The 23,399-nt window shown below is 48.1% G+C and overlaps 1 protein-coding gene across 4 annotated transcripts in view; it reads right to left on the minus strand.

Moving 5' to 3' along the window:
- The window catches only part of ANKAR (ankyrin and armadillo repeat containing), a 43,824-nt gene extending 20,428 nt beyond the window's left edge, over positions 1–23,396 (minus strand). Inside the window, exons 1-9 of one of the 4 annotated variants that reach the window (XM_083154332.1) lie at positions 23,194–23,396; positions 18,561–19,314; positions 15,727–16,164; positions 13,605–13,768; positions 10,428–10,543; positions 9,420–9,600; positions 7,123–7,345; positions 6,226–6,264; positions 4,047–4,248 (exon numbers count right to left, since the gene is read on the minus strand). In XM_083154332.1, coding sequence (XP_083010458.1) covers positions 4,047–4,248; positions 6,226–6,264; positions 7,123–7,345; positions 9,420–9,600; positions 10,428–10,543; positions 13,605–13,768; positions 15,727–16,164; positions 18,561–19,155 — 1,958 coding nt within the window. In that variant the 5' untranslated portion in view covers positions 19,156–19,314; positions 23,194–23,396. Of the gene's footprint in view, positions 1–4,046; positions 4,249–6,225; positions 6,265–7,122; positions 7,346–9,419; positions 9,601–10,427; positions 10,544–13,604; positions 13,769–15,726; positions 16,165–18,560; positions 19,315–23,119 lie in introns of all 4 variants that reach the window. The other 3 variants (XM_083154331.1, XM_083154333.1, XM_083154334.1) reach the window with 3 other exon arrangements.
- Positions 23,397–23,399: the final 3 nt, after the last annotated feature.

Raw genomic sequence — 23,399 nt, forward strand, 5'->3', positions numbered from 1 at the left:
TGGGCACAGTATCTAGATGAGGCCGTACCAGTGACCTATACAGAACTGGGCACGGTATCTAGATGAGGCCGCACCAGTGACCTATACAGAACTGGACACAGTATCTAGATGAGGTTGCACCAGTGACCTATACAGAACTGGGCACAGTATCTAGATGAGGCCGCACCAGTGACCTATACTGAACTGGGCAAAGTATCTAGATGAGGCCGCACCAGTGACCTATACAGAACTGGACACAGTATCTAGATGAGGTTGCACCAGTGACCTATACAGAACTGGGCACAGTATCTAGATGAGGCCGCACCAGTGACCTATACTGAACTGGGCAAAGTATCTAGATAAGGCCGCACCAGTGACCTATACAGAACTGGGCACAGTATCTAGATGAGGCCGCACAAGTGACCGATACATAACTGGGCACAGTATCTACATGAGGCCGCACCAGTGACCTATGCAGAACTGGGCACAGTATCTGAATGAGGCCGCACCAGTGACCTATACAGAACTGGGCACAGTATCTAGATGAGGCCGCACCAGTGACCTATACAGAACTGGGCACAGTATCTAGATGAGGCTGCACCAGTGACCTATGCAGAACTGGGCACAGTATCTGGATGAGGCCGCACCAGTGACCTATACAGAACTTGACACAGTATCTAGATGAGGTTGCACCAGTGACCTATACAGAACTGGGCACGGTATCTAGATGAGGCCGCACCAGTGACCTATACAGAACTGGGCACAGTATCTAGATGAGGCCGTACCAGTGACCTATACAGAACTTGACACAGTATCTAGATGAGGCCGCACCAGTGACCTATACAGAACTGGGCACAGTATATAGAAGAGTCTGCACCAGTGACCTATGCAGAACTGGGCACAGTATCTGGATGAGGCCGCACCAGTGACCTATACAGAACTTGACACAGTATCTAGATGAGGTTGCACCAGTGACCTATACAGAACTGGGCACGGTATCTAGATGAGGCCGCACCAGTGACCTATACAGAACTGGGCACAGTATCTAGATGAGGACGTACCAGTGACCTATACAGAACTGGGCACAGTATCTAGATGAGGCCGTACCAGTGACCTATACAGAACTGGGCACGGTATCTAGATGAGGCCGCACCAGTGACCTATACAGAACTGGACACAGTATCTAGATGAGGTTGCACCAGTGACCTATACAGAACTGGGCACAGTATCTAGATGAGGCCGCACCAGTGACCTATACTGAACTGGGCAAAGTATCTAGATGAGGCCGCACCAGTGACCTATACAGAACTGGGCACAGTATCTAGATGAGGCCGCACAAGTGACCGATACATAACTGGGCACAGTATCTACATGAGGCCGCACCAGTGACCTATACAGAACTGGGCACATTATCTAGATGAGGCCGCATCAGTGATCTATACAGAACTGGGCAAAGTATCTAGATGAGGACATACCAGTGACCTTTACAGAACTGGGCACAGTGCCATAGATGAGGCCGCACCAGTGACCTATACAGAACTGGGCACAGTATCTAGATGAGGCCGCACCAGTGACCTATACAGATCCGGGCACAGTATCTAGATGAGCCCTGACCAGTGACCTATACAGAACTGGGCACAGTATCTAGATGAGGCCGCACCAGTGACCTATACAGAACTGGGCACAGTATCTAGATGAGGCCGCACCAGTGACCTATACAGAACTGGGCACAGTATCTAGATGAGGCCATACCAGTGACCTATACAGAACTGGGCACAGTATCTAGATGAGGCCGTACCAGTGACCTATACAGAACTGGGCACAGTATCTAGATGAGGCCGCACCAGTGACCTATACAGAACTGGGCACAGTATCTAGATGAGGCCGCACCAGTGACCTATGCAGAACTGGGCACAGTATCTGGATGAGGCCGCACCAGTGACCTATACAGAACTTGACACAGTATCTAGATGAGGCCGCACCAGTGACCTATACAGAACTGGGCACAGTATCTAGATGAGGACGTACCAGTGGCCTATACAGAACTGGGCACAGTATCTAGATGAGGTTGCACCAGTGACCTATACAGAACTGGGCACAGTATCTAGATGAGGCCATACCAATGGCCTATACAGAACTGGGCACAGTATCTAGAGGAGGCCGCACCAGTGACCTATACAGAGCTGGACACGGTATCTAGATGAGGCTGCACCAGTGACCTATACAGAACTGGACACAGTATCTAGATGCGTCCGCACCAGTGACCTATACAGAACTGGGCACAGTATCTGGATGAGGCCGCACCAGTGACCTATACAGAACTTGACACAGTATCTAGATGAGGCCGCACCAGTGACCTATACAGAACTGGGCACAGTATCTAGATGAGGACGTACCAGTGGCCTATACAGAACTGGGCACAGTATCTAGATGAGGTTGCACCAGTGACCTATACAGAACTGGGCACAGTATCTAGATGAGGCCATACCAATGGCCTATACAGAACTGGGCACAGTATCTAGAGGAGGCCGCACCAGTGACCTATACAGAGCTGGACACGGTATCTAGATGAGGCCGCACCAGTGACCTATACAGAACTGGACACAGTATCTAGATGCGTCCGCACCAGTGACCTATACAGAACTGGGCACAGTATCTAGAAGAGGACGTACCAATGACCTATACAGTGGTATTATTACTTCTTTCTGCTGCCGATTCCTCTCCCATTTCAACTAATCATATGATACCCCTTTCACATCGCATTTGCCGCGTCGGAATGGGGAACTTGATCCCGGGTCCGACCCAGGTCTGGTAATTTCACATTAAACCTGGGACACCCATTATACAGACAGATAGTGGTAGATGCTCAAATTAGTTCAGTAATACCATTCAGGTGCTTGCAAGGGAGGGGTTAATACTGAGTAAGTAAAGCAAGACATTGGTTCCCCCAGCTCACTGAATGGTATTAGTAACCAATCTTGAACACTACATGATAATAGAATTCAGAGATATTGGTTACATATACCTGCGCAGGTTTATGATATGCCTCCATCAACGTGGCTTGGGGGCATATCATACACCTGCGCAGGTATAGCCTTGTTTTTGTTTTTATGACTTTTGGGGTCATTACAACGTTTTCCCTCTGTCCTAGTTTCTGATTATTATACTATGTTAAACAAGTCATGCTGCTGGATGACGAGTATAACACTATCTTATTGCCCTACCAAAGCTACTATGTTCTAGTGCTGATACTCTCACAGTTACATTATTAGGTACTTGTTTCCTAGCACGGCGCCCATCGCATCGCATACCATAAGGCATACGATGGTATGCGATGTTACGCGATGGCAGCCGATGTTATACAATTTTAAATTGTATACCATCGCATTGTATGCCATTTACAATGGTATACGATTTAAAATTGTATATGCACCCTAATGGGTGTTTTCAATGTTAAATGTGCCCCCTATAAGATAATTAATTGTATAAGCACCGTAATGGGTGATTACAATGTTAAAAGCACCCCCACGCTACCCCCACTATCAACGCCAACCCGAATCGCGCCAAGCCCGCGAGGGGTGGCGGTACGCGTCCTCCGACCTTTTCATACCCCCACTATCCACGTTGGCGTGGAGTTGATTGAATATAGTGTGGCGAGCGCAGCGAGCCCGAAGCGTGGCGAGCCCTTCGAGGGGACGCGGAATACATGTAAACTAATACGCGTCCCCTCGCGGGGCTCGCCTCGCTGCACTCGCCACACTATATAAACTCAACTCCACGCCGACGTGGATAGTGGGGGTATGAAAAGGTCGGAGGACGCGTACCGCCGCCCCTCGCGGGCTCGTTGCACTCGCCACGCTTCCGGTTGGTGTTGATAGTGGGGGTGGCATGGGGGTGTATTTAACATTGTAAGCACCCATTAGGGTGCTAATACAATTAATCGTATAGGGGCTTATACAATTTAAAATTGCATCGCATCGCATGCGGGCTTATGGAATGCGATGCGATGTCATACAACTTAATATCGTGGGCGCCGTGCTAGGAAACAAGTACCCATTATTACTTACTGGCCAGCCGTTTCCATCTCCAGCAGAGAAGGGTCTTTCCTGTACAGAGCTGTAATGCAGGGAATATTGCCGTAGAAAGCAGCAAAGTGTATCGCAGTCCAGCCGCGCTTGTCACACAGCGTGTAGTCTGTATTGAAGGCCAGGAGGCAGGAGAGAACTTCCAGAGAGCCACATTTAGCTGCCAGGTGCAGCGCAGTAGGTCCTGCAGACAAGGACAGGAACAGTCACTGGCTGACCGGTCTCTGGGCAAGGTGCTAACTAAACCCAGGTCATGTGGCTTCTTTCTAAGCAGCGAGAGCAAAACCATGTTTGGGGGGGGGTAACCTCAGTGACTGTGCCCAGATAGTCAGTGGAAGGTATGGATCATTTGGTCTACAACATGATGGTCAACACCATTAAGTCGACATGCTGAAGGGTCGACATGGTGTTTTTGACAGTCAACATGGACAGTGAAACGTAGCACTGCGTCCCCTCGCCTACACTCAATACACTATTTTATTCTCCCTCCATGCCCTAATGGATGTTAGGGCATGAAATTCCACCTGTCGGCACATGTTGTGTCGACATGGACAGTGAAACGTAGAACCACTGCGCTCATCATGTTTCGGGCACGCCTTCCACGCCCTAGTGGATTGTAGGGCATGAAATATTGCCTGTCGGCACATGGCGGCCCCAAAAACAGTAAAAAAAAACCATGTCAACCTTTTGACTGTCGACCTTGCCCATGTAGACCTAATGCATGTGTCGACCTAAAGCCATGTCGACTTAATGACCTGTCGACCTAAAGCCACGTCGACCTAGACCCATGTTGACATAGTCCCATGCTGACCTAGACCATGTCGACCATCATGCTGTAGACCAAATGACCGTATCCCTCAGTGGATGGGCACCAGGCATGAATTTCCATATCACAGTGAGCACCCAGACAAGGCTTCTCTTCCTGCCTAATTTCCAACTTGTGTCTTGGGAATCTTTTGTCTATTGCCCTTAGCAACCAAACAGATTCTACCTATCATTTCTCTATTGCATTCTAGAAAATGACAGATAGAATCAGATTGGTTGCTAGGGGCAAGGTTTGGTTTTAGGGATTGGGTTTACAGACTAAAGACGCTGTTTAGAGATTATGACTAGTATTACATCATAGCCTCTATGTCATCACCTCCCTACTCACGTGATGTCATGTGTAGGGGGGCGGGACCAGGAAGCTAAGTGACACAGGTGTACTAAGGAGACGTACGCAGATCCTAGGCCGTGGTACCCTGCAAGCCAAATACAGCTGCCACCAAGGCATCCACAATGCTTTGTGACCCTGGCATTTTATTTGGGCTGACTCTCACGGTATCCAGATGGCTGTCATACAATGTCTAGGTCAACAGTCAATAATAGGGATGGCCAACGTTGTGATGATCATCATTGCGATCTCCATCGATGGTTGCCAAACGGCAACAAACGGTCATCAATAGTAGCATGCTAAAGTTGTGGATGACCATCAATGCTTTTGACGATCAATGGTCGGCCATATTTTTGACTGAATGGCCCCTGGGCCAATCAAACATGGGGGTGGGGCTTCATAGATGTAAGGCGGAGCAATGCTCAGTGTCCCGGCAACTTCAGTGTGAAAAAAATAACAACTATTCAGTTATACTGTGCCATCGATGGAGGGGAACCTTCTAGTTTTACCCATTGATGGCAAAACTATTCTACATGGGTGACTATGAATCACTGATGGCCGATGGCCATCCCTAGTCAATAGGTTGGCAATATATGCTCAACATGCATATGGTCGACATTATCAAAAGGTCAACGCAAGCAATAGGTTGCTATGGCAGTAGTGGACACATGAAAGGTTGACATGAGTTCTTCTCTGTTATTGTATATTCACTTTCTCGACTTTTCATACTTTCCATCCAGGTGGACTAGAGTAGGGGAGCGTGCACCGGGGCTGAAGCATGGTGAGGGGACACAGGACACTAATTGGGGATCCACGTGCTCAGATGTCAACATTGACATGTGTTGACCCTTTCCTGGTGTTACATTTTTCCCCAGTGTCGATTATGAGCATGTCGATCTTTTCGTTTCGACGTGCTATGCCACACCTGAATATCACAGGAACCCAAGGCTGCCATCTACATAACGGATGGATATCGGTAACAATAACTAATTGTCAGTAAAAACTCACCGGTCCGTTCAGCAATAGTGTCCGCACTCTGAAGCTTCCCTGCAACAACAAAGAATTCCAAATTCACACTGCACAGTACCTAAATAACACATGTAACACTTCCTATACTAAACCAGAGGACTCTGGGAACGTGGTATAGGGCCTTGTGTGACATCACAGTGTTACCATTGCTGCAGCTTCACATGAAGGCCCTGATTCTAATTCCTTCGGTGTCCCGCATATTTGCACGGGGGGCCTATGGTGAAGTACTGCGAATGTGCATATTCTCATATGCCCATGTGCAGGGCTTCTGTGCGGGTGCCTTCGCCAATCTGCACAGTCGCGTGGTGCTAGCACGGGGGAGGGGGGGGGGGGTCAAGACAGGGGTGGTGGCGGCTCTGGGATATGGGAGAGCCCAGCGTTTCATGGGTGTCCCCATGCAAACGCTGGGCGTTCCATTACAAATGCGAGTAGAGCACCTCATGTACATAACGACAGGTAGGCCCCCGGTACATATTATACCAGGTAGATCCCCTTATGCACATTATGCAAAGTAGAAACTCTTATACACATTTACACCAGGTAGAGCCCCTGTTACACATTACGCCAGGCGGAGCCCCTTATACACAATACGCCAGGCAGAGCCCCCTTATTCACCTTATGCCTGGCAGAGCCCCTATTACAGGTTATGCCAGGTAGAGAAGGAGAGGGAGCGAGGGAGGGGGAGCATGCACTACCTGTCGACAGCAGCTGCAGAGGACTCTGATGGGGACGGGCACTACTCGTCATTAGGCCCCGCCCCCTAAATTCACACAAATTATTAATTTCATTTAGCTAAAAAACGTCTGCAGGTGTGTTTGCTGAGAGAACATAACTCACACTGAAACCTAATGAAATGAAGGGAGAAGTAAAACTCGCCTTGCGTTGGATAATTATCGCGGCGGCGTTGATTTAAATTCAATCCGGTTTTTGCTAGCTGAGATACGACCAATGCTCTGTTATGTATAGCAGCGTGGTGTAATATGGAGTAGCCCACGTCATCGAGGACATTGAGACCGGAAATAGGTGTTTTACGGCAAAAGGTATAAAAGATGGCGGCCAGTCCTCGCTCTGCGGCCGCTCTTATTCCAAAAGGTAAATTCTACAAGATAATTAGACTGATTTACATTAAATACATGATTGTAAAACTTCAGTTAACAAGATTATAATTGATCTGTCCAGAAGGTAAGACACAGGACACAAGTCACCTAAGGAGCTTTTCTATAGAGCAACATAAAGTATTTACCCACAGTCACACAGGATGTGACCACAGGGCATTAGCTGACACGGTTGTAACCAGCGATGTATGCAGTCCCTGGGCTGCAGCGCCGACCTCGTAGTTCAGGGGGGAACCGCTTAGCATGTTCTGATGTATGTAATATATGAGCTGGCTGGTTCCCCTATTGATCGGCAATGTTTTGTGCATCAGGTGCCGTGCTGCACCTTAGACTATGCATAAGGCATCACACTCCTTCTAAGCCTGCCTCCAGACTCCCATTGGCTAGTTGTACAAGAGTCTGGGGCTGGCTTAAAAGAACTGTGCTGCATAATGCTGTGTGTGCTTTGATGCACACAGGGCTGCGATCCCTGGGGGAACCTGCCAGCACATACTGTAGCACATACATGATGTATGTAGAATATGTGCTGGCTGGTTCCCCCAGGGATCGCAGCCCTGTGTGCATCAAAGTACACACAGCATTATGCAGCACAGTTCTTTTAAGCCAGCCCCCAGACTCTTCTACAACTAGCCAATGGGAGTCTGGAGGCAGGCTTAGAAGGAGTGTGATGCCTTATGCATAGTCTAAGGTGCAGCACGGCACCTGATGCACAAAACATTGCCGATCAATAGGGGAACCAGCCAGCTCATATATTACATACATCATGTATGTGCTACAGTAAGTGCTTTCCCCTGTACCATATGGTCAGCACTGCAGCTGGTATTAGCTTCTTCTACTTGCTTTTAAGGTAGAAAAACATTCAGAACTCTTGCTAGTCTGTGCATCCTGCAGTGATGCAGCCAACTGTCACTGCTGAAATCACTGGAGCGCATGTCCTGGGGACAAGAATGGGACTTAGGGACTGATTAACACCTTATCGCAAATCACATTTTTTTCTGTAATCCACAAAACCATGCTGCACTGCAGGTTGGGCAGATGTAACATGTGCAGAGAGCTACATTTGGGTGGGTTGTGTTCAACTTGAAACCTAACTTGCAGTGTAAGAATAAAACAGCCAGTATTTACTGAAACAAAATAACTCACCGAAATCTAACTCTCTCTGCACCTGTTACATCTGCCCCACCTGCTGATCAACTCTGAATCAGGCCCTTAGTTCCTGCCCCAAGCACTTTTTGGATGACTTCTACAAGTGCACAGGTCATCTGCAATTAAAGTCCCAAATTGAAATGATGTGGAGGGGTTACAGATAATTCAAATTCAAGGCGGTTTTGGTAGAAACAATTAGCTATTGATGTGGTTGTGGTTATTATTTGAATAATATCTAAAATTAGGCGATAGATTAACAGGTTCTTTCCTCAATTCCCAAATTTAAAATATCAGGACTAGAACGAAACACAGATAACATTTTTGGATAACTAAGGATTTACAGGAAATATCATTGTACAAAAAAAAATGAGGTAACTGCCCCTAAGTATCCTCACAAAAAAAATATTAATAATTTTATCATGATGGAAATGTGTAAATCATTTAGCAGAGCATTGTTAAAAAGACAATCCTTTTAAATCCGGAATAGAGGCATTATGTATTGGGCAGTATGGCCGGTGAAGTGGTCAGCATTACTGCTTCACAGAATTAATCTCTTGCACACAGCATGTCGGCTTTTTTTGTGGATAGGGGGCTGGAGGTCGGCGTGATCTCATCGTTCGGCGTAGACACTCGCATTCTATCTGTAATTCACCTGCATTCAGAATGCTCCTGCCTGCGATTCAGTGCTAAGCCCAATTGGGGGAATCCAATTGCGTTACCCGGCTCACAAAATAATTGGAAATCATCGGATCAACGCACCCAAAAGCACTGCGTTTAATCGCATAAATCGGATAAACCTGACCAAAGTCCAGTTAAGCGAATGCCATTAAGGAACTGATCTCCTTTTTTAACTATTGGTAACTATTTATGAAAAAAGTCCTGTCCGCGACGCCAAGCAAACACATAACATACCTTGCACTTAATGGCTTTTTTATAACCAAATATTTTCTTGAACTGCTCGTGGAGCTGGGTGTCCGTCAAAGGGAGACGCTTGGGCTTCAGTGAGCTTATTGTTCCATTCATAGATCCCCACCACTGCTTTGTAAGCATGGTCTGGTAGAAATCTTCCAGCTGGATTGCAATGACATGGTAGCTACAGAAACACAATGACTTTAAACAATAATAAAAATAATAATAAAAAAAGACAATGAAGAAAGAAGAATTAATTGATGTATATTACAGTATAAACAATGACCAAGAAAGACGATAAATAAAACCCTAATATGATGCTATAGATTAAAGACTTGTCTACACATGTGTTATACATCTGCGTTAATAATACCTGAGGGAACCTGTGCTCATTCTCTGCTATTGTGATGGTGAGGGCCCAGCACTACTGATATTGGGAGGGTCCAGCACTACTGATACTGGATATACTCGGACACAGTGCTGCCGATCCCAGGGGACAAAAAAAGAGTCCCAGCTTGAGATTTTGCCAAAGCCTCTAGTTGTGCCTGAACTAGTTCCACAGAGGGGGAATTATGAACTACTGTAGTGGGTAGGGAGTATCCAGCACTGCAGACACTGAGGTATTCCCCCTTAGAGATATGGCAGCAATGTCCAGCATGGCAGGGATGTCCGGCATTAGTAACATGGCAGGGATGTCCGGCATTAGTGACATGGCAGGGATGTCCGGCATTAGTGACATGGCAGGGATGTCCGGCATTAGTGACATGGCAGGGATGTCCGGCATTAGTGACATGGCAGGGATGTCTGGCATTAGTGACATGGCAGGGATGTCCGGCATTAGTGACATGGCAGGGATGTCCGGCATTAGTGACATGGCAGGGATGTCCGGCATTAGTGACATGGCAGGGATGTCCGGCATTAGTGATATGGCAGGGATGTCTGGCAATAGTGATATGGCAGGGATGTCCAGCATTAGTTATACAGGGGGGGGGGGGAGAGTCCAGCACTAACCTTTTTCCATTGAATTTCATCACAGGGATAGGATAATGTTCTCTGTAAGTTGTATCTAGATCCAGGAGGCTATTAATGTGAGTTATTGCCGTGTTGCAAACGTCTCCATAGGCAGCCTGCAAAGCAAAGCTGGATTATTTTCCATATGAAATAGTGTGGAGATAAATGCAGCATCCCATAGGTACAGAGAAAAGGGAATGCTCGTACACCTATCATAGGCAAATGCAGGGGGAAGGGGGGTGTTCCAGTTGCCCGAAAACCCCCTCCTCTTGTCAAGTGTCTGAAATTATGACAATAGTAATAGTATATAATAAGATAGAGCTGCTGCCACATCATGCAGTGTAAGGGACAGAGCGGAGTTGCTACACATGTCCAGTGGTTTGTGTTTATGGATCTGAGTCCTCAATCAGTGCACTGGACCAGAGATCAGCTGCCAGTAAGAAGAGACAGGAGCCTTACCATGAGGTGGGAGAATATGTGCTTAGAAAGTGCATTACTTGTTCTAATATGTTTGTGTATTATTATGGTACGTGCAACCTTTTTCCTGTAATGTTTGATACACTCAATACTATAGACCATTTATAGAGTTAGGTATTATTACTGTGTTTCATACAGAATCCAGGGGTAGATTTATGATGTGGTGAAGTGGGGCATATGCGCTATCCGCCTGCGCTAAAGCAGGGGATAGCGCTTCCCCTGATGTATGAAACCCGCGATACGGATGATTATCGTGTGGTGGTATGGGGGTGGAGGGCTAACGTCTGTGCATTGAGCTCCAGGCTCATACCTTATTTATGAAGCTGGCCGCTGGCCGCGCGCTTCTTCTTTGTGCTCTGTTCACTTCGCCAGAAACTTCTGGCGCTGTGGGTCTCGTGTAAGAAGTTAGGTGCCGCTTGTTGGTCTCCGGCGGCTTCAAATTAAAACTGCGCATGCGCCGGGTATACACAGCATCCCAGCATCCCCTGGGAACATTACCCGGCGCATGCACAGTTTTAATTTGAAGCTGCCGGGGACCAACAAGCAGCACCTAACATGAAAAACTGAGCATGCGCCGGGTACGCATTGCAAGAAAAAGTATCATGCGCATGCGCAGATAACAGGCGGAAGGCAGCGTAGGAAACGTTATGGGCTGGCAGCGTATCTCCGGCAGCAGGGGATAACGCACTCCCATAATGAAGCACACTCTAATGATAAATTTGGGCGAATTGCAGAGGAGCTTCACCACGATAAAGTGGTGAAGCGAACCTGCGCCCATAAGGAACGTTAGGGCACAATTGATAAATCTACCCCAAGTGTATAAAAAGACCAATTTTTACATTAAAGTCCAGGGTTGTTACTCGGTTCTGCAGAATGGGAGATTGTGGACTGCATTTGGAAACCCTTCTCTAGAAATCTTGCGTTTGCCACTGCCCATGACACACATATTACACGTGTAAAGGAAACAGACAATACAAATTATTACGGGACCCCAGCACGTTACCGCAAAATGGTGGCCACATACGTGGTCAGCAGATAGCACATGCATGGCCACATTGGAAAGGCACAAAATGATGCGAGGAGTCTGAAATAACAGACAATTCAACTGATGTTTCAGACTCCTTGGATCACTGACTAAGATCAGAGAAGACATCGGCCTGATGGTCAGATTCTCTAAGCTTCAACAGTGATAAAATAGAGAGAGATAAACAGCCAGCCAATCAGCTCCTGCCTGACATTTTTCAAACACAGTCTGTGACATGGCAGGTAGGAGCTGATTGACTGGCTGCTTATCACTCTCCATTTTATCACTTTTGAAGCTTAGAGAATCTGGCCCATGTGTGAGATGGGTCGGACCAGTGGGGGAGGGGGCTGCATCGCAGTTCTAAATTCAAATAGGGGAGCCACACCCACTGCCAGCAACTGTCACTTCAAACTGGCTCATTGGCAGTGGCTTTGACTCCTCCCCTATTTGAATTTTGAACTGTGCTGCAGCCCCACCCCTGGAGCCACCAATGGTTGGGACCTACTTTGGAGTCAGGACCCACAGTCCAAGAACCGCTGTAATAAACAGTATTGCAGCATGTGCGGGCAAACCACCAACACATCACAGCCCACCTGGTATGGGGGGAGGGGGCATGTCCTAGCACTGTGCACCAGGAGGATGTGGTTGTGACAGTATCTTCCCAATGCACCCTCTCTATGGACCCTTCATTCACAGGTCCACTGCTCTCGTCCCAACACCCCTGTTCATGTACAACGGGGTAACAAGCTGTCAGTTAAAATAAAAATAAGCAAATACAATCCTAAAAAGAAACAGGTACGTAAAGAAATGCTAGAATGTGGTAAATGCAGACGGCTAAGCAATACAACCTCTAAATGTTCTTTCTTTAACACAGCAGACAGTGGAGCAATGTTTAGCTCATGCACTTGCATCTAAGTTGTACCGCGCATGTGCGTCCCAGTTGTTCCTGTGCACAATCACAGTTCAGACGCACGCATGGAGAAGCGTACTGAAAATTTAGTGGCCATTGCTGGGCATATTGATTTGCTGGCATCTCCTGCTTAAAACCCCCAAAAAGTCATAAGGATCATGAGGCTCTGTGCTCATGGTCTGTATTCATAGCGGAAATATAAATCAAGCGAGGCATGGCCCATCTCCTCCAGGTTTCTGTCCTCCATGAGCTTGCCTTAGGACACCGGTGTTACGGTTAGACAGATGTACCCCACCAGCCACACTCCCCACCTGTCATTGTACCCTGAGGCGGACCCTCTTATGGGTGTGTTATGGGAGTGATGCTCACCCACCCACTTGCATAGGAGGCCATACTCAGACACTGCACTTGCTGTAGGGATGGTGCATGGATCTAGTTTGGGGCCTCAGGATGTTGACAGCAGCTGTCTCAATCCCCACACATTCCGATGTATCAGATGTACACTGGGGAAGGACTTTGTAGCGGCGTTTGCTTAAAGCAGCAGACTGGGATCCGGCAATAGATGCGGCCCATTGCCATCTACCTCTGGCTCAGCCCCTCAGTCTGCCAAACCACAGAGACTGGATGTGGGCAAGTCAAATAGTCTCGCCTCCATACAGCAGTAAGGTCCCCCAGAGAAACAGAGCAATGTGCATCCACGCCAACTGTATTCAATAAGAACAGTGACTTTCTAATAAGATGAAACAGGAAGTGACGTCTCACAAACCATAATCTCTTCCGATGTATTTTCCAGAGGCGGCGTTCCAAGGTCAAACTCTATCCCTCCATGCAGGTGGAAATACTCATTAGGTGAATACTGAAAATGCTGACACTTATAATCTTGTCCAAGCATCAGCGGGGGCAATTCCCGCTCCGTCCTCACTTTATCATCTGCAAAACAGCGCCAAATACTAATCATTCACATCCCGCACCCGTCCCTTCCCCAGGGCAACACAAGTATGGATTGGTCCATAGGGCCACAAGGGGAAATTCCCAGTGGGCACCTCTGTCCGGGGAATCATCTCCTCGGCTGGGGATCAGATTCCAGACACTCAGTGGCGTAACTATAAATTTCGCTCCCCCCTGCCCAAAAATTTGTGGCGCCCCCCTCTTCTTCAGTAAAACATGACAATGGTGCAGACTGCTTACCTGGGCCACTGTGTGCCACCATGTATAGTGCTGCAGATCCCCATGAGTGATGTGCGCCCATTCGGCGTAACAGGGAGGACACCCCGTCCGTGGTGCTGACATACTGTAGCCTTCCGTCACCATGGAAGTGAGTGCGGGTAATGACACCGGCCACCCCCAGGTGCAGAGGAGGCAAAGAGACTGGGGAGGCGGGGGGGGGCGGGGGCTGTCACCTACAGTACGCAGCTATAGTACACAGCCACCGCCGCCCACTACTACTGAGTGACAGCAAACTGTGTACAGGACAGCAGGTATTTTTCTGTGCGCCCCGAGACCACTGACTCCCCCAAGCCACAGCTGGGGCTGCCACACCATAGTTACGCCACTGCAGACACTTGGTCATACATTATACATATATTAGCTTTTACTGCAAGGTGCATTCAACTAAAACTCAAAACATCGTCTGCTTCATCTTCACATTATTACAGATCTGCTCAGTCTCATCATCCAGGCTTAGGGTTTAGACTGCAGGGTGGGGGAGAAGGCTTAGTGTTAATCACTGAAGGGGCACTTACCGAGCCCCTTTTGGGATCCTCCATATCAGGATGCCGGTGTCTGTCTCTAGACCGCCGGTATCACTTATGTATCAGCCATGAGGTATAGTCTCTGCTTTATCAGACACAGCTGTTATATTTGATTAGAGATCTTAGAAGTTATCATTTATAAACCAAGTGGGTTTTTCTCCACCTCTGTTTTTCCTTTCCCGGACACTAGTAGGAAAGCCGGGGACCCTTGCTTGCATTTGCCCCCAGTCCAGCCCAACCCTTGCTTGCATTTGCCCCCTAGGCCAGCTCGACCCTTGCTTGCATTTGCCCCCTAGGCCAGCTCGACCCTTGCTTGCATTTGCTCCCTAGGCCAGCCCAACCCTTGCTTGCATATGCCCCCTAGGCCAGCCCAACCCTTGCTTGCATTTGCCCCTAGGCCAGCCCGACCCTTGCTTGCATATGCCCCCTAGGCCAGCCCTTGCTTGCATTTGCCCCCAGTCCAGCCCAACCTCTGCTTGCATTTGCCCCCAGTCCAGCCCAACCCTTGCTTGCATTTGCCCCCAGTCCAGCCCAACCCTTGCTTGCATTTGCCCCCTAGGCCAGCTCGACCCTTGCTTGCATTTGCCCCTAGGCCAGCCCAACCCTTGCTTGCATATGCCCCCTAGGCCAGCCCAAACCTTGCTTGCATTTGCCCCTAGGCCAGCCCGACCCTTGCTTGCATTTGCCCCCAGTCCAGCCCAACCTCTGCTTGCATTTGCCTATAGTCCAGCCCAACCCTTGCTTGCATTTGCCCCCTCGGCCAGCCCGACCCTTGCTTTCATTTGCCCCCTAGGCCAGCCCGACCATTGCTTGCATTTGCCCCCTAGGCCAGCCCAACCCTTGCTTGCATATGCCCCTAGGCCAGTCCAACCCTTGCTTGCATTTGCCCCCTAGGCCAGCCCAACCCTTGCTTGCATTTGCCCCCTAGGCCAGCCCAACCCTTGCTTGCATTTGCCCCCTAGGCCAGCCCAACTCTTGCTGGCATTTGCCCCCTAGGCCAGCCCAACCCTTGCTTGCATTTGCCCCTAGGCCAGCCCTGGTTATCCTGCATGCGATTGTACAGACTACAGAGTAGCAGCAGCAATATTAGGCGCACACCTATAGAAGTGTATTGGGCATCTCGGGGCGGTGACTTACCAGAGAACGGCTGCAGGAGACGACTGAAATCTGGCACTTTCAGCTTCTTCTTCATCCCCAGTAGCAGCGGCACGAGGAAGCTGATGAGTGTGAGATAGGCGATGTGTTTGCGGATCTCTGGCTTCTTCGCTATGTTCTCTGTCACAAGCCTCCGGTGAAGAGCCAGTCTCTGCTGAAGGCGCTGGTAGGTTACAGGGTCCAGATCCTCCTCCGTCAGCTGGATCACACTGGACAGGAAATAGGAGGCATCATAGACAAACAGGTTCTCATGCTGCTCCACCTGCTGGGTCACGTATGTCATCTGTATGCTCATGTGATCTGCGTAGCGCATGAACAGGGTCTTCTCTTCCTGCTTATTTGGGTCATATGTTGGATCCGAATCAAACGTCTGGGAGTATAAGCCGTCAAACTCAGCTTCACTCGAAATATCAATTAGACCTATCAATGAACAAGTGAATAAGTCACAAACTCTTTGTTTTACGTCATTTACAATGTTAGTGACATATTTACTAATTGCTGTATTTATGTGCAGTGGAGGCTAAATTCTGAGATCTCCTAATGATAAGCTGATCGGACTATTGAGCAGGGCTGGACTGGCCATCTGGCACTTCTGGCAAATGCCCTTGTGGGCCGATTTTATAGAAACATAGAATTTGACGGCAGATAAGAACCACTTGGCCCATCTAGTCTGCCCCTTTTTTAAACATGTTCCCTCAAACCATATTTGATCCTTATTTTTTTGTAAGGATATCAATATGCTTATCCCAAGCATGTTTAAATTGTACTACTGTATTTGCGTCTACCACCTCTGATGGGAGGCTATTCCACTTATCTACTACTCTTTCTGTGAAGTAATTCTTCCTAACATTTCCCCTGAATCTTCCTCCCTCTAGTTTCAGTGCATGTCCTCGTGTTCTGTTGCTCCTCTTCCTGTGAAGAATGTCTCCCACCTGTACCTTGTTAAAGCCCTTGATATATTTGAAAGTTTCTATCATGTCCCCCCTTTCCCTTCTCTGCTCTAATGTATCTTTCCTGGTACGTTTTGTGATGTAGGCCATGCACCATTTTAGTTGCTCTTCTTTGTACAGTCTCTAATGTATTTATATCCTTCTGGAGATATGGCCTCCAGAACTGAACACAATACTCTAGGTGGGGTTGTACCAATGACCTATACAGTGGCATTATTACTTCTTTCTTTCTACTGCTGATACCTCTCCCTATGCAACCAAGCATCTGACTTGCCTTCTTCATTGCTTTGTTACATTGCCTACCTGCTTTTAAGTCCCCTGAAATAGTGACACCTAGATCCCTCTCTTCCTCAGTAGTTTCCATTATAGTGCCATTTATACTTTATTTAGTCTTTGGATTTCTGAGACCCAAGTGCATGATTTTGCATTTTTTGGCATTAAACTGTAGTTGCCATTCTCTTGACCATTACTCTAATCTACCTAGATCCTCAATCATTTGTTTTACCCCTCCTGGAGTGTCTACCCTGTTGCATACCTTTGTGTCATCTGCAAAAAGGCACATTTTACCCTCAATTCCATTTGCAATATCACCAATAAAGATATTAAAAAGCACCGGTCCAAGTACAGATCCCTGGAGTTCTCCACTTGTAACCTTTCCCTCCTTTAACTGTACTCCGTTTACTACAACTCTCTGTTTTCTGTCCTGCAACCACGCTCTTATCCATTCAACTATCTTAGAATCCAATCCCAAGCTTTCAAGTTTATTTAACAGTCTGCGATGTATGACAGTGTCAAAAGCCTTACTAAAGTCTAGATAAGCTACATCTACAGCCCCACCTTGATCTATTACTTTAGTCACCCAGTCAAAAAAGTCAATAAGATTTGTTTGACATGATCTTCCCCCAGTAAACCCATGCTGTTTTGGATCCTGTAAATTGCTGGTTTTGAGATATTCTACAACTCTTAAGAGTGTTTCCATCAATTTCCCTACTACTGATGTAAGGCTCACTGGTCGATAGTTGCTTACCTCATCCTTGCTTCCACTTTTGTGCAGTGGGACTACATTCGCTGTTTTCCAGTCCTCCAGTAGCTAGTGACTGGTTGAATAATTCTGTTATTGGTTTTACCAGTTCCCCTTTAAGCTCTTTTAGTATCCTTGGATGTATCTTATCTGGCCCCATTGATTTATCCACTTTCAGTTTTGAGAGTTCTGTGAGGACTTTCTCCTCTGTAAATGTACTTGTTTCTCCCTCAGTTTCCTGACTATACTTGCAACTTAACTGTGGCCCCTTCCCCTCTCTTTCAGCAGCGAATACTGAGCAGAAATAATTAATAATATTATCTGCTATTACATTGTCCCCCTCAAGAAAACTTCCACTCTCTGTGCACTGCACACTAGAGACCAGATATAGAGTCTGCAGTGCACACCAGGCACCAGATATGCAGTCTGCAGTGCACACTAGAGACCAGATATGGAGTCTGCAGTGCACACCAGGCACCAGATATGCAGTCTGCAGTGCACACCAGGCACCAGGTATGGAGTTTGCAGTGCAGACTAGCCACCAGGTACGGAGTTTTTGGTCTACCTTAGGAGTGATACCCCACCACCTTGTTGCTTTGCCCACCTAACACTGTGTTGCTTAGCCTACCTAACTTCAACATGCTGTGATAGGTCAGATTATGGAAATGCTGTAGACTAACTACCAAGACTGTTATGACCAATCCCCCCCCCCCTCCCCAGCCCACACCTCCACCCTTTACCTCAACACACTTTGGAAACACTTTCATCAAACATTCATTATGGAAAATGTACCAGCATTTGCTACCTGGGGGATCTGGGCAGCTGCCCTCTGGTGGAACACTTACCAGCCAAGCAAAAGTCTACAAACATGTTTTTCTTGGTCTGTGGTTGACCATTTGCATCGATGTCCATACTAGACCTCCACATTTCAGAGAATCTGGACCGTTTTTCTTCTGCCATGTAGGAACCGTGCCATAGGGCCTTCACCATATAGTCCACGCTGATCAGGATCTGCCCAACTCTAGTGTCATAGTAGGCAGGGGGTAACTGGCATGATGTGCTACAGTCATAATTGGCATTAAGCCAGATGGACGGCACTTGGTTAAAGCAGTAGATGCCAATGACTAGTTCCCTCAATATCTGATGAACCTCGCGGTAATCCAAGCACACCTCGGGATCAACTGGAGCCAAGAGAAGAACATTTGGATGAGTTAGATTTTTAAGCTGAGTGATCAGACCACTGGGAAGATGGTGCGGTAGGTGGGCATCGTCCGTGGACCCCAGCCAGCTGGAGATGGTGTGGGCCAAAAGTTCTTGTACTTCACTTCGATCAAATTTATCAAAGAAAGCGCCGGTGTTTCTCTGCACCGTCATTTCCGCCATGAAGACCTCGTCTTGGACAGGCGGCTTCATTAACGGTTTCTTGACGGGTCTCAACATTCTAAATCATATCTATATGCTCAGCGAGAGCAGACAATGAGCAGGTATTGCGATGGCCATTGTCACAGTCCAAAGAATCAATTTAATATTTAGAGTTTCAGAACCAAATGCAGAATGAGCGGCTTAATTGTGTTCATTCCCGCGGATCTTCCCACATGGCTGGAAAACAATATGGAAATACACTTCACAAGTCTAAGAATTTAACCATTTTAAAATGCAAAAGAGGCAAAGACGCAGATTTAAAATGATGAATGGTTTATGAGACCGTGCAAATGAGATGAAGGTGTCTGACGCCCAAGAAGAAAGTCTTTACAGCATTGTAGGCCCTGGGCAAGGAATGGACTGAGGGGGTCATTCAGACCTGCTTGCTAGCTGCATATATTCGGAGTCTAGTGAGCAGGTTAAGGCTGCCCCGCTGAACGCACGCCCCCCCGCTGGCCGGGTCCACTCGCTACGCTGCAAATGGATGTGTACGCATACACATTTGCTCGATGGTTTCTCACCATCGAATGACTTTTCCTCTGTTTGCAGCAGAAAGGATTTGTTTTTCTGCTGCACGTTGTTGTCACGTTGTTGTCTGAATTGGGGGCGGACACCGACATCATCTGTTCCCAAAGCATTTCTATGGTGCGTCCACTATTTTTGTGGGCATGCCTGTCAATCAGGCAGTGAGAGCCCCAGCGAATGAAAATATCGGTGAAGGCGCTTGCTGCGTGGGTCTGCACATTTGGAAATGTGTGAGCAGGTCTGAATCGCCCCTTACCCACCCATTCTCACGTAGTCCTGCACCATTCCTAAAGATGCGTCCATGCGGTAAATGGCTGTAAGCACAATGATTGGTAGATACCATCCACCAATCAGCATTCTGACATTCACAGGAAGAGAGAATGCTGCCTGGCCAATCAGTGTCATTCATAGACAGAGCAGTCAGACAGAATCCTCTACCTGCCACCCAATGAGGTCCTCTGCTGCAAGGCCCCTAGAATCAAGGGCCCCTGGGCAGCTGCCCAGTGAGCCCATATGGTAAGATGGCCCTGACCGGGCATCTCCTTTACCTTCACGTGGCCTATGCCACTGTGTGGATCATAGGATAGACAGTAACTAGGTCAACAGTCAATAAGTACACATGCACTAGGTCGACATTGACAGAAGGTCGACATGGAGAAGATTGACACGGACAAATGCCTGACATAAGCAAAAGGTCAAATGGAAAAGGTCAACCCAAGCAAAAGGTCGATACATGAAAAGGTCAACATGCAATTTTTAGGGCTTTTTTAGGGTGCCAGATGGCTGACAGATAGTCGGGATCCCGACAGTCAAAACCCCGACACTCGGGGTCCCGGTGGCCACCAGCTATTCTCGCTCGTGGGGGTCCGCAACCCCCATAGAGGGAGAATAGAATAGGTGGTGAGCGCAGTGAGCCTGCAAGGGGCTTTGTTGCACTCTCCATGCTGTCTGAGTCCGGCCAGTTGGGATCCCAACGTCAGGCTAATGACTGTCGGTGTGCTATACCACACCCCTTTTTGTGTGTCAATGTCGACCCCTAATTAGAGTAGCGGGTACCCTTCAGTCGCAGCCTACATTGATGTTAAAGTATGAAAAAGCCCCCAAAATGTGTGAAAAATGCATGTTGACTGTTTCATGTATTGACCTTTTGCTTGTGTCAACTCCAAACTTTCTTCTATTTTTTTAAACTTTACTGGCATCAGCCCGACCCCCAAAGCCTAGGGGAGGCTGGGGACAGCCTCAGGCTTCAGCCGAGGCTGGGGGGGGGGGCCCTGGAGGGGGGGTATTTGGGGGGGTCCCCACATCTCCAGGGGTTCTGGCCAGGGATGCTTTGGCCAGGGGAGTTTGTATAAAAAGTGTATAAAAAGTGCTGTGGCTGGCTTTTTTGAGCCCGATATTGTTTGCCGAAATAAATAGACTTTCTCGGCTCCTGATTGGCCGCTAGGCGGCCAATAGAATCATTCGGAGGAAAGGCGCGGAAGATGAAAATCTCTGCGCCTCTCCAGTCCGAGAGCGGGTACCAGCCGGGAGCAGTGCGTCTGCGGGCGAGGATGCAGAGGTCGTCGCCGGGGACCAGGTGAGTAGGATTTCCTTCCTTATGAACCCCTTTTGGACTACTTCGGATCCTGGACCCCGGAGACATCAGCCCTGGAGCCCAGGACCCCGGACCAGCCCCGGAACCAGGACCAAGGCCCCGGAACCGGACTCTTCTGTCCAGGAGCCCCGGACCCAGGATCCAGGGACCGACCTACGGGCTCAAGGTAGGTAAGTATCAGTGTGTGTGTTATGTGTGTATTAAACTTTTATTTTTCAGGGTGTCAGTGTGTTTTATTTAACTATTTTTTGTACTGTAGAACTACAAGTGCCAGCGGGCCCTTTAATACCCCGCATGCTGGGACTTGTGGTTCTCCAAGTCCCAGCATGCGGGGTAGGCTTGCTGGGACTCATAGTTCTACAGTAGAAAACAATAGTTTTTCTTCTATTTTTTACACTTTCCATCAGCCCGATGCCCACCGCCCAGGGGCATCGGGGACAGCCCCGGACTTTCAGCATGGGCTGGTAAGTCCTGGAGGGGGGGAACCCTTCATTGGGGGGGGTCCCCACTTCCCCAGGACCCCTGCCCATGCTGACCAGCCAGGGGGATAATGCTTTGGCCGCGGGACCTTATATAATAAGTGTCCCCCGGCTGTGGCATTACCCTGCTGGCTGGTTGGGTCTGGTGCTGGTTCTTAAAATACGGGGGACCCCTAGTCATTTTGTCCCCCGTATTTTAGGACCCAGCGCCGGACCTTGAGCCTGGTGCTGGTTTCATTAAATCAAGGGGACCCCTATTTGTCGGGGACCCTGATTTTATGTCACCAGCACCGGCTCAATGAGCCCGGGGCTGGTTATGCTCTGGCGGGGGACCCCGCGCTGTTTTTTTTTTATTTTAACTGTTTAAACTTTTTTTTACACCAGAACCCTGCACAGATCATTCCGATCTGTGCAGGGTTCTGGCTAATTCGCCCATCAGAACCTGGTCTGATTTTTGGGCGAATTATAGACACACTTTATACAAATCGCATACCATTAAATATGCGATTTGTATACTTTTTCATGTGAAAACATCTGGATGCGATGTGCTGCGAAAAGCAGCCATCACATTTCCAGTGTGTCCAACTTGTTGGCCAAAATCGCACTTTTTTCACATTTTCGCAGCTCATTAAATATGCGAAAATGGGAAAAAATGCGATTTCGGCCGTTTTTGCGAAAAAAATCGCAAAAGTCTAATTATCTCAACCCATAGAATGTCACCCCTGATGTTCCGCAGAGCACAGTGGTTTCCAATCTGTTTTGAATCACTGCACCCAGCGTATCAGACTTCTTCTCAGCAGCCCTAGGCCAGAAGTTTTTTTATTGAGAAATGTAGAAAAAACTGTATACAATTAAGCGGATTGTGTTTATATGTCACCCTTAGGCCAGTTATGTGGTCCCTCTTGCGGCAGTGTCCCGTGGTGGGGGAGGGGGGTTTATATTATGAAATATTAATGGGGGCGATGCCACTTTTTTAGGCCACACTATTCCTTACCGGGTATCCGTCGCGTTTCGCCAAGCACTTGCAAGTACATGAAAATGGTCAACATGTTTTAAAGGGGCGACACGTTTTTTCAACACCTGGTGTATTTACTATCCATGCCGACATGTATTGGGAATAGTAACCTTCAGCAAGCAATGCAGAGCAAGACACTGCACCTGATGCCAGCCTCCAGGGTTCAAACTTCAATCGGTGGCCGGATAACAGGAATAGCATTTGTGTGTCGACAATTTCCAGGTACGTCGACCTTTTGTATCTGTCGACCTACTGCATGTCAATCAATATATTGTCGCTGTCACCAGCAGGGGGCATATATGTGCATTTACCAATATGGTAGTAGCTGCCAGACCCAGGACTGTGCGATTTCCCCTTTAGTCCACGCACCGGGGACATTACCTGAAGGGGATCCAGGCACAGCTATGAGAGAAGGCCGGGTGACTGGAATAAATAGCCGTTACCTGCCCCGGCAGCTGTGCCGGTGTCTCCCCCGCTTATAGCGACCCACGCCGGCTACAGACACCAGGACCGGCTGCTGGTAACACCATATAGTGTACACAGCGTTTGGTTGCTAGGTAACATGAGGGAACGCTTCTGTCCTACGTCACTTCCGGTCAGCAAGTTACTCCTCAGTCAAGTTTTCTTCACCAAAATGTGTCTCCAACTC

The sequence above is a fragment of the Crinia signifera genome, chromosome 7 (assembly GCF_055691185.1).
Source record: "Crinia signifera chromosome 7, ASM5569118v1, whole genome shotgun sequence".
In the NCBI taxonomy this organism is placed as follows: domain Eukaryota; kingdom Metazoa; phylum Chordata; class Amphibia; order Anura; family Myobatrachidae; genus Crinia; species Crinia signifera.